Source organism: Zea mays, chromosome 4, assembly GCF_902167145.1.
Source record: "Zea mays cultivar B73 chromosome 4, Zm-B73-REFERENCE-NAM-5.0, whole genome shotgun sequence".
Taxonomy (NCBI): domain Eukaryota; kingdom Viridiplantae; phylum Streptophyta; class Magnoliopsida; order Poales; family Poaceae; genus Zea; species Zea mays.
The window spans coordinates 183,060,292-183,075,765 of record NC_050099.1 but is presented as its reverse complement, the minus strand read 5'-3'; the positions used below and the strand labels follow the sequence as shown (position 1 = coordinate 183,075,765).

General features: G+C 48.7%; 1 protein-coding gene across 2 annotated transcripts; it reads left to right on the top strand.

The window, feature by feature from the left end:
• The first annotated feature begins 2,026 nt into the window (after window positions 1-2,026).
• Window positions 2,027-13,609, top strand: LOC100275358 (putative MAP kinase superfamily protein). 2 transcript variants are annotated; one of them, XM_020551397.2, is made up of 10 exons: window positions 2,027-3,142; window positions 3,672-3,725; window positions 3,815-3,899; window positions 4,031-4,093; window positions 4,321-4,478; window positions 11,783-11,858; window positions 11,949-12,008; window positions 12,384-12,488; window positions 12,888-13,109; window positions 13,220-13,609. In XM_020551397.2, the coding sequence occupies exons 1-9, from the start codon at window positions 2,292-2,294 to the stop codon at window positions 13,065-13,067; spliced, it is 1,632 nt and encodes a 543-aa protein (XP_020406986.1). In that variant the 5' UTR covers window positions 2,027-2,291; the 3' UTR covers window positions 13,068-13,109; window positions 13,220-13,609. The 2 variants fall into 2 exon arrangements, with proteins under 2 accessions (XP_020406986.1, NP_001142924.1); NM_001149452.1 differs by lacking the exon at window positions 3,672-3,725 and having other exon boundaries at window positions 2,169-3,142; window positions 13,220-13,585.
• Window positions 13,610-15,474: the final 1,865 nt, after the last annotated feature.

Here is a 15,474-nt window from a genome sequence, read left to right as displayed (position 1 = left end):
ATGTTTAGGGTTTGCGACGACGATGCCTTCTGGCCCGCGATGGGGCATCATATAGTGATAGCGACCTCGACGCACGGTGACAATGGTAGCTTGTAGCGGCAGTGCACACAATGTTCAACGATATATCGACATCTTGCATATCAAAAGTAAAAAATGTAACTGTAGCAAGCGCATATAAACATAATAGATCTAAATATTATAGTATCAATAATCATACAAGAAAAATAACATATATATTTCGTGTTATAAAATCAATCTAGTGCAAACCATCTACTATACTAGGGAGTGTTTGTTTCAGCTTAAAACCGAATTATGGTTGTCAGAATCAGCTTCTGGTAGCCAATTGTTTCGCTTCTCATTCCACTTATATGGAAATCGCTTTGGTAAAAATCGTTCAAATCAACGTGAACATAGAATCCGCTGAGTCGTCGTGATGGGAGAAATTCATCACTTTCTATATCCTAAACCTTATGGACTCCATCATCTTTATTAGCATATAAGTGTCACGATATTTAGATTCTACCCACAACTAGATCCTCTAAGAATCCAGGTTTTTAGAAAAGCTCATCAAAAAAGCTAAATGAAATAGACCTTAGGTCATCTGCAATCAATCTATACCATAGTCGATTGTTGTAGATGATCTAAGAAAAAAATGAAGTCTAATGTAGTAGACTGTTCGACGAGACCTATGAACCGTTGACATAACGAAGAGATGACATCTAGTAGATTTAAGTGATGACATAGCGTACTAATACCATGTTAAAAAATAGCTATACATCACATCTCTGATTTAGCACCATTCCTTTCGGTCAAGGTAGAAAATATAGAGATTTTCCTGTTTGTTTCCGATTATATAATCTAGCTTATAGATTATATAAGCATATAATGACCTGTTTATGGATTATCATAATCTAGATATCTACTCACTCCGTCCCAAAATGTGTTGCTATGGTATTCGTGTCAACCAAATTTTATCAAGTTTGAATAAATTTATAGAAAATATTAGCAACATTTGTATCTTCAAATAATTTTACCATAAAATAGATTTAAATATCTATCTAATAATACTAATTATATACTATAAATATTAACATTTTTATTTGGTCAAAGTTAAAAATAGTTGACTCCTCGAAAGCGGGAACGATAAATATATTTTGGGATGAAGGAAGTAGATTATATAATTCACCTAATAATATGTGTTGTTTATTTGCTACTTAACTTATTTAAGCTTGATTATATAATCTCGATAGTAAACAAACATGGTATGGTCTTTGTTTCCCTTATCAGACAACATGATACAAAGAATAGATGAAAGTTAAATACATAGATAGATTTGTAATATCTTTGTCATTACAGTGGAAATACAGATCATTTGTTGTATATGGACTGTGAAAGAAGCTACCGAGCTATTCGCTTCGGATTAAAACTGGTTATTTATACTGCTGAAGTCGGTATAGATTAAAACCAAAGGTTCCATTGTTCCAATACATGAGTACTTTGTACATGCCTTGCTTTATTTATATAGCATTTTTAGCCAGGTGTATATTAGTTTGTTAACATATATACGGACGGGCACACGTGACTGGGCATCCATCATTGACTATTTTTGATGGCTTCGACGGTACATCGTACACATCCATGTTTGACCATGACTTGGGTGCAGCGATCAACGATGCTACCGCTCTGACCTCCAAGGCTCCAACTTATCCCCAATTCGCGGCCTTCGTCCTTCGACGACCAGTCGCTTCGCCGTTGTGGTGGAACCCCGAGACGGAGGCTAACCGGCGAGACCAGCGGCCCGTCGGCTCCAGTTCAAATGAGCTGGTGGCAGGTGCGCTGGCTGGATGCGTACTCCTCAGCCCTGACGCGTAGGGCGTAGGCCACGTCAACGTGTGATGTGACCGCGACCCTCTGCCTGCTCCGCTCGGCGGCCGCAGCCCGGTCGTCCTCTTGCCCCGTTCCGCCGCTCGCGACGCGACGCGATACGCCGTGACAAGAACACGCGCGCAAGGCGCCGACCCGGCCGCCGCATTCGGTCTCGCTATTCCCCAAAGCAGCGACCACAGCCGCGCCGAGTCAAGAGCGCGCGCGCACGGCGCCTCCAGGTCGCGGCTCCGCTCCGCTCTTGCACACCCAGAAGGCAAACGCAAACCATATCCTCCCTCCTCGTCAAACCCCACTCGCAAAGCGCGGACGCGTTCCGCCTCGCGCCTGTGCCCCTCCCTCCTTCTGCTCTGCTCTGCCCTGCTCCCCACGCAAGGGCCACCGCGCGCCGGAGCCCATCCCATCCCATGGAGGCGCCGCAGCGGCCCAGGCCGCGCCAGCGGCCGCAGCTCGCGCGCATCAACGCGATGAAGCACTCCTCGTACCCCGCCGAGGACGAAGGCGACGACGACCTCGCGCCGGTCGACCTCGGCTCCGAGTTCGCGTCGCAGACCAGCTTCCGCATCCGCCGCGGGGGCGCGGAGGTCGCCGACCTCTTCCGGAAGCTCGGCCTCAAGGGCCCCGAGGACTTCACCATCCCCCCGGCCATCTACGCCGCCGGCATGGCGCACATCCCCAACCCTTCCCGCAGCCGCCGCCAGTCGCTGCAGGCACCGCTGCTGCCGGCTGCGGGCGCTGACGGGATGGCACCAGCACCACAGGGACCTCCAGATGTTTCTGCACGGGACGCTGCACTCGCAGCGAGGCTGGATGCAGCCGTCCAAGGTGAAGAGCAAGCTGTGTTGGCCGCCAAAGTAGTCCAACCGGAACCGGAGGTCGCTCAAGTTTCTGCACGATCATACAAGGGGTCTGGAACCGAATCGAGCAACAGAGCAGTCCAATTGGAGACAGGGGAATCTTCTAGACGAGTGATTGCTGCCGCGGTGAAGGAGGGGACTGCACACGGAGTGAAGGGAAAGGGCGATGTGGTCAAGGTGGATCAGCTACGAGTGGAAAGAACAAAAGCGGTGGTTGTCGAGGCGCCAAGAGAGACTACCGCTGCCGTGGTTCAAGCTGTAGCGGAGTCCCCTTCTCAGAGCACCGAGTATTTGATCTCGCCGTCGCCAAATAGGCGGTTTAAGAGAACTATCACGTCTTGGACCAAGGGACACCATCTCGGCAGTGGATCTTTTGGTTCTGTGTACGAGGCGATCAGCGAGTAAGTTTGGATCTTCCTACTTCATGATAATTATCATATTCACATTATTGTTTATTTGTTTGCGTCATAATTAACTAGGACGGAGAGGACAACGGAAGCACAGCTATAGTTTTGCTCTGCAGAATATACATAGTATTGCTGAAACTGTGTTTATGACCAGCTATCGAGTTCACTGATCTTAGTGTGTTTAATTGAGATCTTATGGTGCTACTAGCAGTTTTTACATATATTGCAATCGATGTAATCCTTCTCATTTTGGCGCTCTTAACTATTGCCTGACTTTCAAAAGAATATATTGGACATCAGTTTTCAGTTGACCCAAAGTCAAGTCTTATTCTCTGGATTTTAGTCTATCCTGGATTTTTTGTTTGAGGGAATGTCCCATCTGAGCTTTCACTTCATTAGGATTCTTTGTGCTAGCCAGAAAGAATGTTTAGTTATATATAATAATTATAAGATTGAATGCATGTGTGATGTAATTTCTTGATGTTGGCTAGCATTATATGAGATCAATTTATCATTTTCATAGGAACTCCAGGGTTCACAAATTTGCTATTATCAAATGCAGTCAACTGGCTATTTGGTGGGAAAACATTCAGGCAGTTTCGATGAACACATACATCTTCTGCAACACAATATTTCAAAGACTGACTTCTAACATGTCTTTTACAGTGATGGATTTTTCTTTGCTGTCAAGGAAGTATCATTAGTGGATCAAGGACTCAATGGAAAACAACGCATTCTGCAGCTTGAACATGTGAGTAATGAATTATGCATGCTTGAGAATTATGCTGATTATGCTGCTTCGAACAACATGTTTCTCAATCATCCAATTATTTTTCTTGAGTTTCACTGATAATAGGTAAATATTTTGTTTCATTGTTTCAGGAGATATCTCTCTTGAGTCGTTTGGAGCATGAAAATATAGTTCAATATTTTGGAACACATAAGGTACTGAGCTCATTTCTATAGTCATGAACTTCATTTTCAGAATAAAACAGTGATAAGCATACATTCATTTTCCATAATAAAATTTGCTCCATGTGGTGATTGATTTGTTGTATTCTGTTTTACGCTCTCCTTTTGTTCATATTACATGTTATCTCCAAGTATATGCCAGCTGCTGTCCACCATGAACATCTTTTTAATGTTAAATTTGTGGGATGAATTCTTTGCAGGAAGGTGGGAAACTATATATTTTTCTTGAACTTGTTAGTCAAGGATCTTTGGCAGCTTTATATCAAAAATATCATTTGCAAGATTCACAAGTCTCAGCATATACACGACAGATTCTGAACGGTTTGCACTATCTACATCGCCGGAATGTTCTGCACAGGTCAGTTGGGAGAATTAGAATACACAGAATACCAGAAGGGGGGGGGTTGGAGGGAGCATGGCATAGATCAGTGGTCGTGTTGGACTTGAGCATGATTGATAGCAAGCACACAAGCAGGTAGAGAGGTTTGGGTTGCAGTGTGGTATTGATGAGTACAAAGGAGGAAAATATTACAAGCTCAAACAACAGAGAGCATCAAGACCTAACTCCCTCATCTCATGGCTATGGTGGGAGTTCTAGCCTAAGGCTGTCTCCAGCAGTCTCCCTATTCCACCATCTATCTCACCTCCTATTTCAAACCCTACTCTATAAACAGTGCGGTCTACAGTGCAAAACAATAATTTGCATGACCATATGCACGGTCTGCTGAGCATGGCCTCATGGTCTCAATCCACCTTTATACGTGCCTTCTAGATGAAGAGTGGCCATAGTTAGCTTGGTTACCTCTAATTGGAACTTCTATGGTCGGATCTAATTGAATGCCCCTGGTTGGAATCTAATCCCCTTAAATGTTGCCCACCCCTCTCTTTTATAGTCTAGGCCTCCAAGGGGAGGAAGAGATTACATGAACCTTGTACCCCATCAGCTAAGACACAACTACCCTACTCTTATCTTATTTAGTGCCCATCTTTTGGTCGTGGTGTAGACGTAATAGAGATATCCTTTTTTTCGGTTGTCATACCTGCGACAGGTATGTCATGTCTACGGGCCCCGTGCCCTGGGCCGTTTAGTATGATGTGGTTGGTAGTCGTTGTAGCCTTTTGTACTTCATGGTATACTTTGTGTGCGCACGCGTGGCTACTGGATCAACACACATACCATATAGTGGTCTTGATTATCCTGCAGCCTAACTCGTGCTACATCATGCTTATCGGGCTTGTAATGTCACTTATCACACATTTAATGTGTTGTACCCAAGACTTATCCATTAAGCTATCTCTGAGGAGTAGTATGCAGGCCCTTAGATGTGGTACCCTTTTCCTGGGGTTGTGCCATCCTCGATGGGCCTTGATCACATTTTATATTTTTGATAGGATTACACTTAGCTTTTCTAAGTCCTTAGCTCCCTCGGGACCTAGGACTTTAGAGTGCCGGAGGCCCGACCGTCCTCGGAGTACGAGGTCGAGGACTCTTTGGGGATCCTAGGCCTAATGGAGAGCCTGATCTAGTGCTCGGGGGACGGACTGCCCCGAACAAACGTTACCATATTATCCTAGGACATAGCGGGCCCTAGGGACTTAAGCCTATCAGTGGCCCGAGAAACGAAGAGTCTGATGACTTGGGCCTATAAGTTCCTGGGGATATGACGAGCCTAATGCTGTCTCCAGCAGCTTTCCCATCCCATCTTCAGTTTTAAACTCTAATCTGTAACCAGTGTGCTCTACATTGCAAAACAGTGTTTCACACGACCATATGCATAATCTGCTGGAGATGGCTTAATGACTTAATCTCTGATCAGTGCCCTGCGACACACGGTGTCTCAGGGACTTAGAATAATTTACCCTTGGAGGTTCTAAGACGCTAGAGGCTCGGGCCTCATAGCACCTAGGTGGCCTGAAAGGCTTGAGCCTTATGGCAGCTGAGGAGTCATTCCATCTAGACACTTCTATAATATCTAGTGTCGGACCTCTTCCTTGGCTAGGGCCAGGGGAGGTTCCTAGGTGTCGAGGCCCCAGGAGCAGTGGTCTCGTTATAGTCGACCCCGTCGTCAGTCTCCTGAGCTAGATCCTTGAATGTGTGTCAAGGGCGGTATTGCCCAAGGTAGGAGGACCTTGGCTACGTAGATCGTAGCCTTGACCCGTGGTTGCCGGCAGGGTTATGCCCCCACGCCGAGCTACCCGTCGACAGGAGAAGTTCTCCTGGTCGCCGGTTTAGAGAAGAGAGGAAGAGACTTGATAGGTAATTCTTGATTGATTCCCAAGTGCCACCATACATGGCTATATATAGCCGGCGGCTTACACAAATGGAGAAGGTTCTCCTTGATTGAAGATCTAATCAAAATAGGAAGGATACTAATCAGCTAGCTACTTTCTCTCCTAGCCAATCTCCTTCTATGTTTGCTGCATGCACAATCAATCAGGCGGTCGCCTTCTATTTTTGCTGCATGCACAATCAATCAGATGGCTACTTTCCATCCTAGCCACTCACCTGCTGCGCATGTGCCTTTGCTGCCTGCTCAGCTCGGCGCACATCGCGGGCTCTCCTACGCCTGGCGTATGTGTGGCCGTACATGACATCTCTCCGCTCCTCGAGAAGCAGCTCGTCCTCGAGCTGAAAGGTTGGGAATTTGTCGGTGAAAGTGTCCATGTCCTCCCAAGTCGCAGATGCAGGCGACTGATCTTTCCACTGCACCAGCACCTGGCGTACACCGCGGTTGAGCCGGGTTCGGATGGCCCTAGCTGGCTCCAAGGTGACTGCCCCATGGTGAAGTGGGGGTAGTGGCGGTGTAACCTGCGGTGGTGTGTCGTGATACTTTTTGAGGACGCCCACATGAAACACGTCGTGGATGCAAGCGCGGGCTGGAAGCTCGAGGCGGACAGCGACCTCGTTGATGAGTTCCAGCACACGGTAGGGCCCATAGAACCGGGGCTTCAGCTTGCCGGTGGAGTCAGTGGCGAGGGAGGCAGGGGAGCGGTGTCGGAGACGGAGCAGCACCCATTCGCCCACCTGATACGTGACGGCGCGGTGGCCCTGGTCATAATACTTCTTCTGGACAGCCTGTGCCTGTTCCAGCCGATGGCGGACATCAGCGAGGAACTCTTCGCGCTCCTCCATGGTTCGAGCCACTGCCGCAACACGTGTGTCCCCCGGTTCATAGGACCGGATGGACCGAGGCTCACGCTCGTAGACGATCTTGAAAGGCGTGTCGCAGAGAGAGCTCTGGTAGGCGGTGTTGAAGACGTACTCCGCCCATGGGAGCCATTGGAGCCACTGGCGAGGCCGATCGCTCGTTAGGCACCGCAGGTACATGATGATTACCCTGTTCGCCGACTCGGACTGGCCGTCCGACTGGGGATGGAAAGCCGACGTCATGTGGAGACTGGTCCCCATCAACCGCATGATCTCCTTCCAGAACTTGGAGGTGAATACGACGTCGCGGTCCGACACCAAGGACTGCGGCACCCCATGAAGGCATACAATCTCTGTGAAGAATGCCTGAGCCACGGACTCTGCTGAGTAGGGGTGTGCCAGTGGAATAAAGTGGCAGTACTTGCTGAATCTGTCCACCACCGTCAAGATGACGGACTTGCCGCGCACTCGGGGCAGGGCTTCGACGAAGTCCAGCGCCACATCCGTCCAGACTCCCTGCGGAATTGGTAGGGGAAGGAGGAGTCCGGCCGGGTGTAGGTGCTCTGACTTGTGGCGCTGGCAGGTAGGGCACTCCCGGACATAATCTTGGACCACCTGCTTCATGTTAGGGAAATGGAAGTCATGTCGAAGGCGGTGTAGCGTGCGCTGGACCCCTTCGTGGCCCTCGGCATGCACAGCTGCGAGCAGTTCACGGAGCAGGGGTGAAGAAGGGGGTAGGTAGAGCCGGCCCGCGTACTGGACCATCCCGTCAACCACCTCCCACGGCGCGCGCTTGGTGCCGGCCTGCACCTCGTCACGAATGGCAGTGAGTGCTGGATCGGTGAGTTGTGCCTGACGAAGACGGTCCAGGACGTCGAAACGCGGTGCCGAGAGGGCCAGCAGCGCCCCATCGTCTGGCGTGTCGCGGCGGGAGAGGGCATCCGCCACCACATTGGTTGACTCCGGCTTATATTCGACGGAGAAATCGAAGCCCAGGAGCTTGCCGACCCAATGATGCTGCGGAAGCGTCGCGAGCCGCTGGTCCAGCAGGTACTTGAGGCTGTAGTGGTCGGTTTTGACGATGAACCGGCGTCCCCAAAGGTACAGCCTCCAATGTCGGACCGCTAGGACGAGGCCGATGAGCTCACGTTCGTAAGCCGCCAGCGCTTGATGACGGGGTGCGACAGCCCGACTAAAGAACGCGATGGGATGGCCCCCCTGGACCATCACCGCGCCGAAACCATGGGACGATGCGTCGCACTCAACGACGAATGGCTTGGAGAAGTCCGGCATGGTGAGGACGGGGGCCGAGGTGACCGCGTCCTTGAGGGCGACAAACGCCTCCGCGGCTCCTGCGCTCCAAGAGAATCCATCCTTCTTCAACAAGGCCGTCAATGGTGCTGCCACGGTACCGTAGTGGTGGACGAACTTCCGGTAATAGCCCGTCAGTCCGAGGAAACCCCGTACCGCCCGTGCTGATCGCGGCGTGGGCCAGTCCCGGATGGCCTGGACTTTGGCCGAATCCATGGCGACGCCCGCCTCGGAGATGACGTGGCCAAGGTAGCCGACCTTCGCCGCGCCGAACGCACACTTGGTGCGTTTTAGGAACAGCTGGTGGCGTTGGAGCTCCTCGAGGACGGCGCGGAGGTGTCGAAGGTGTTCTCCCCAGCTCTTACTGTAGATCAAAATGTCGTCAAAGAACACCAGAACAAACCAACGAAGAAACGGTCGCAACACGTCATTCATCGAAGCCTGGAACGTCGCTGGGGCGTTGCACAGCCCGAACGGCATCACCAGGAACTCGTAGAGGCCGTCGTGGGTGCGGAAGGCCGTCATGTGGACGTCCCCCGGGCGCATCCGGACCTGGTGGTAGCCCGAGCGTAGGTCGAGCTTGGTGAAGAACTTCGCGCCGTGGAGTTCGTCCAGCAACTCGTCCACCACCGGAATCGGAAACGCATCCTTGACGGTGAGCGCGTTCAGCGCCCTGTAGTCGACGCAGAACCGCCAGGAGCCGTCCGGCTTCTTGACGAGAAGTACTGGTGAGGAGAACGCCGAGTCGCTGCGTCGGACAATGCCTTGCTCGATCATGGCGGCGCACTGCCGCTCGAGCTCGTCTTTGTGTGCCGCCGGGTATCGGTACGGGCGGACCGCCACAGGCAGCGCTCCCGGTTTGAGGATGATGCGGTGGTCACGGGAGCGCTTGGGTGGAAGACCGCGTGGCTCGGTGAAGACGTGGTTGAGGGAGTGAAGGAGGGCGTCGAGGAGGGGCTCCTGGGCTGGCTGGAGCTGTAGTGTCGGCGTTGGTGGCGCCGTGACTGCGCGGACGGCCGGCTTGTCCGAGGATGCGAGGCCGGTCCAGCAGACAGCGCGTCCCTCGTGCTGGAACTGCATAGTCCGCGCGGCGACGTCCCAGACGATGGGCCCGAGGGTTCCCAACCACTGTGTGCCGAGGACGAGGTCGAAACCTGCCAAGGGCATGACGAAGAGGTCGACGTGGAACGTGTCGCCATGCACCCTGATCGGCGCGTCGCGGATGACCCCCGGGCAAGTGACGCGCTCGCCGTTAGCCACGGTGGCGGTGAGCCTTGGGCGCGGTTGGATGTGCATCCCGGAGCGGTACGCTGCACGCTCGCCGATGAAGTTGTGCGTGGATCCCGTGTCGAGGAGGGCGACCAGCACTGCGGTCCCGAGGAACGCTCGGACCTGTAGCGTGTCGAAGGTTGGCACTCCGGCCACAGCATGTAGGGAGTAGATGGGGCCCTCCTCCGCGGGGACAACATCGCCCGCGGCGTCGACTGCCATCTCCAGTTCAATGCCTTCAATGTAGAAGAGGCGGCGACAGGTGCGGTTGTGGCCGCGGGAGTACTGCTCATCGCAGTTGAAGCACAACCCGAGCCGACGGCGTTCCTGCTGTTCTTCTACGGAGAGACGACGGCCCGGTTGTCGCTCGCGTGCGGCTGGCGCAGCACCCGCCGGTGGTGCCGGTAGCGCAAGGAGTGGGGGCGCCTGCTGAGGTTTAATGGCGGCCGGTAGAGCGCGATGCGCCGGCTTGGCCGGGGCTGCTGCCATCTTGTCGAGCTCCATCAGCTCCACTTGCCGAGCGAGGCTCATGGCCGCAGTCAGCGTCTCCGGGTTGTGAAGCCGGACGGCGTGGCTGAGGGGTGGAAGCAGACCTCCTGTGAAGAGCTGGACTCGCTGGGCTTCATCGAGCCGCCCAACGCGGAAGAGCAGGCTCTGGAAGCGGTTGGAGTATTCCTCCACCGTCCCGGTGCGTCGGCACTCCGTCAGCTCGAAGAGGGGCGCCGAGCGCAGCGCTGGTCCGAATCGCAGATCAATGAGATCTTTGAAACGTCCCCCACGACGGCGTGCCTTCGTCCTCCTGAAGTTGCATGAACCATTCCTGGGCGACGTCGTCGAGGTTGTATGACGCCATCCCGACGCGCTCCTCGGCCATGGTACGCTGCTGACGAAAATATGACTCACATTTGTTGAGGAAGAGGCGCGGGTCCGACTTCCCGTCAAAACGGGGAAAATCCCACTTCTGGAACCTGGGGGGCCGATCTGGTTCACGAGGAGGCTCCATGCGATTGCCGCCACCAACGCCAGATGACGAGGATGCCTTGTCCTTCAAGGAAGCCATCTCGATCTTCATCTCCTTGATCTCCATCTTGAGCTCCGAATGCCAGGATTTCATCATCTCCATGAGGTCGGCCATGAAGGGCTCCGACATGGTGTTGGAGTGACCGGTGGAAGTGGTGGAGGCTGAGGGCGAGGGTGGGGTTGCAATCTGTCTAGTGGCTGCGGTGGTGGAAGTTGATGGTTGTGAAGACGAGGATCGTCGGCTTCGTGATACCAGGTTGTCAAGGGCGGTATTGCCCAAGGTAGGAGGACCTCGGCTACGTAGATCGTAGCCTTGACTCGTGGTTGCCGGCAGGGTTATGCCCCCACGCCGAGCTACCCGTCGACAGGAGAAGTTCTCCTGGTCGCCGGTTTAGAGAAGAGAGGAAGAGACTTGATAGGTAATTCTTGATTGATTCCCAAGTGCCACCATACATGGCTATATATAGCTGGTGGCTTACACAAATGGAGAAGGTTCTCCTTGATTGAAGATCTAATCAAAATAGGAAGGATACTAATCAGCTAGCTACTTTCTCTCCTAGCCAATCTCCTTCTATGTTTGCTGCATGCACAATCAATCAGGCGGTCGCCTTCTATGTTTGCTGCATGCGCAATCAATTAGATGGCTACTTTCCATCCTAGCCACTCACCTGCTGCGCATGTGCCTTTGCTGCCTGCTCAGCTCGGCGCACATCGCGGGCTCTCCTACGCCTGGCGTATGTGTGGCCGTACATGACAATGTGTCTTGGCGACAGCCGGGAATATGGCCTTCTCCGGGTGCCAACAATAATGATATATCAATTTGATTTTCTACATCAGATTCTTTTCCATTCTCAAGTATTTCGTCATGTTTGTTTTATCTGTATATTGAACATGCTCATTCCCTGTGTTACTAGAGATATAAAATGTGCCAATATCCTAGTTGATGCAAGCGGACTGGTCAAATTGGCAGATTTTGGACTTGCAAAGGAGGTAGTCACTGCGACATTCTAAACACTGTAAGATTCATCTTAGGTTCTACATTTACATGGCGTGCTGACTCTTTCTAATTTGCATTTGCAGATGTCAATTTTGAGCCAGGCAAAATCTAGCAAGGGAACTGTCTACTGGATGGCCCCTGAGGTTAGTCTGTGCTGTTTCTATCTCAGTGATCTTACAGTACTATGTTGAATTCTTAAAATAATCCAGGATATAGTTCTAAGTATCTCAAGTGGAGATCGCCTAAAAATATCCTTGCAGTTTCAACTTTAATGATATGCCTTTTGGTAATTTAGTTACTTGACAATGGCAAGTTTGATACTTAATGAGGCAGCTTTTGAAATCAAGCCAACTAGTTGTAACTGAAAACAATCTAAATAGTAAGCATTGTTGCAAACAAAAGTGTGATATGACCTCAAGCTGTTACTTTACTTTTCCACAAAAAAGGAGTTGATAAAATTTGGTCTGGCAAGGTGTGGCCCATGTTGTGGGCATTTCCTGATGGCATATTTTTGTTAGGTTGCTAAGGCTAAGCCACATGGACCTCCAGCGGACATATGGAGTCTTGGCTGCACAGTTTTGGAGATGCTGACAGGCGAAGTGCCGTATCCTGATATGGAATGGGTAAGTGACTGTGCCTCCTTGATATCTTCTGTAACAGTAACATTTCTATAATGTATATATACAATGCAATTTAAAGTTTAAACTTTGAATACAAGAATCATGAATGTGAATAAATTTAGACAGAAAGAAGATCTGTGTCATTTCCTGACTGATAGATTTGCTGTTTATCTATGTTTGTGTGTGCAAATGTCATATAGTATAGTGGACCTAAAATAGCAGTAGTCTTGGTCAAGATGATTCCGTTATTTTCACGAGAAATATCATAGATGCGCGCGCGCACACAGGTAGCACTCTCTATTCTGTGTTTTAGAATTTTCATATTTTGTTATCATCTGGTATTCTCTTGATACAAGGCTATACTTTCATGATGAATGATATCATATTTCTCCTGTTTTGTAGACGCAGGCTTTGCTCAAAATTGGTAGGGGAATACCACCAGAAATTCCTAATACATTATCAGAAGATGCGCGTGATTTCATAAAGAAGTGTGTCCAAGCAAATCCAAATGACCGGCCATGTGCTGCTCAGTTATTCGAGCACCCATTTGTGCAGCGGCCACTGCAACAATATGGCGTGTGATGTTCTCCTTGGCTGCTAACACATTTGATTGTACATAAGCTGGTAAGACTCTTATTAAACAAACAGCTGCTTTGATCACCTCCATTTTATTACTAAAGGAATTATTTAGCTGAATGTTGCCATTACTAATGATCTTTTTTATTATTTTATAGATTTAACTTACATGCCTAAGCTGTTGATATTATGAGAATGATCCCTTGGCCCGAGTTCCGAGAGTGAACCCTCAATCTGAAGGCATCCGTTGCTCAATGTTCCATTTTCATGCTTTGTAGTTTAGGTTTAGGGGTAGGTCATCCCTTGCTCACTGTACCATTTTCATGATTTGTAGTTTATGGGGTCTAAAATTGCTTTCAATCTGGTAAGCACACCCAGACACTTAGAAGCAACAATGTTTGCTTTGATGTGGGATGACTTGTATAAGTGGTTCTTTTCGAGCTTGTCCACTTTTTACACCATGCTCTAACGACTGTCTCAGCATGATATGCATAATGATAAACAAGGGAAATGGTTTAAAATGATGTTTATTGGCGCCTTTTGAAATACCACATGTTTAAAACGATGACTATTGGCACCTTTTGAAATACCATATGTCAACAGAGTGGCTCTTATGTGTGCCTGGCTGATCCAGTGTTTACTAGTGTTTGACATTTTGCCCGAAATGTTGCATGATGAAAGATACGTATACTGGCAGTACTGGTCGATGTTCTAATATTTCTACGTCTGTGGGCGACCCAATACCAAAGACTTCCATATGCGAGGCCTGAATGCCGAAGGCTCTACACTACATGAGAGGTCTGAAGAAGGATAAAGAGACTCCTTTGAACCCGGATAAAGGGATTGCTTTAAGGCTAACTTGGTGACGACAGAAATGAAAAGGATTCATGGGGATTGAATATGAAGGAGATTCTTCCTCCATAGATCCACTCTAATTCTCTGGTCATCAAACCAGCCCTTAGGGCTAAATGAGTGACTAGGGAATTAGAGCGGATTGAGAGCTAGTTTGGAAGAAAAAAAGTGAAAAGAATTGAGGAAACTAAAATCTCTTTTCTATTCAAAATTGAGAAGGAAATTTTAGTCTCCTTAATCTTCTTCAATTCCCTTCTCTCAAACTAGCTATGACTATTCACCTCAGGAGTAACTAAATAAGGCCCGAAATCCTTTTATTTAAAATGGATAGTTACGAATTCTCTCCCCCTCAATCATTAGCAAGGGATTTCTCGTCTCTTAATCCACTCTAATTTTGTGGTCATCAAACCAACTTTTAAGGCTAATTTAGTAACTTTATTTTTTTAAGGGATTTCCATTTTCACAAGAGAAAATGAACTAATTTTTCTTTAAAAAATAAAAATTCCTTAGAAAAAATAGGGTTGTCAAACTAGCCCTTAGAGTGCTTTGAACCCATGACTTTTAATCACGGACTTCTCACCACTGTGACCTGGTGTCTCCGTACCTGTACAAGCCAAATTCCATTTTTGTTGATGTTAACCGTGGGGCCAAAATTCTAGTGTATGTACTCTATATCTGATCATATATCTCTTCTCTATTATTCTCTCGGTTCTTTTTTATTTGTCGCATTTTAGTTCAAAAATAAACTAACGGACGATAAATATTCGAAATGATAAATATTCGAAAACAGTGGTAGTACTATAAAGCAACAATTTTAATAGTTATCCTATGTCAAGTGCCAAACATACAAGTTTATTTTCCTCCTCTAGCAATGGGCTGTTATTTATAGATATGTCGTGAAAACCACCTAGACCTCTATTGTGGGTCATTACCCTAGAGATGAGTCGCGACCGCCCAAGTCTAACACCAGAGAAAGCCGCACGCTCATTTAACTAAAGAGGACAAGCCACCAAGTGAGCTATTAAAAAGAGATCGGGCTTCTTTTGAACTCATACTTTTCTAAATTTTTTGGCTAAGATAAATTGTAATATTTATTCTTGTATGTCGTCGTAGTGGATGAACATGATATTAGTAATATGCCTAATCGCCACATAAAAGCAACATGGATTGTCTATGTTGCTCGACTTCATCAAATTCTGATGAAACATGCTGAAATCGTCTACACATCTGCTGTATATGTTAGAATCCCTAATTTATGACTCAAGTGACGATGGTCAATAATCATGTCCTAGCAGTAGTAAGTAGTAACAGCTGTATGCACTAGCAAAGCTACAAAAAGACAATACAGACACGGACACCGTTGGACCGGCAAAAAACCATTTGTAAGTAGAGGGACTCTAACTCTCATCAAGAGGATGACACTATGAGTTGGGGCAATTTTCTGTTTATTTCCTCAAACACTACACAATGTCATACCCTTAGAGGGGTTGGGAACACATATTTATAGCCCTAGGGGCTGCACTACCACACCTTCTCACACACACTACACAACAGGATTGTC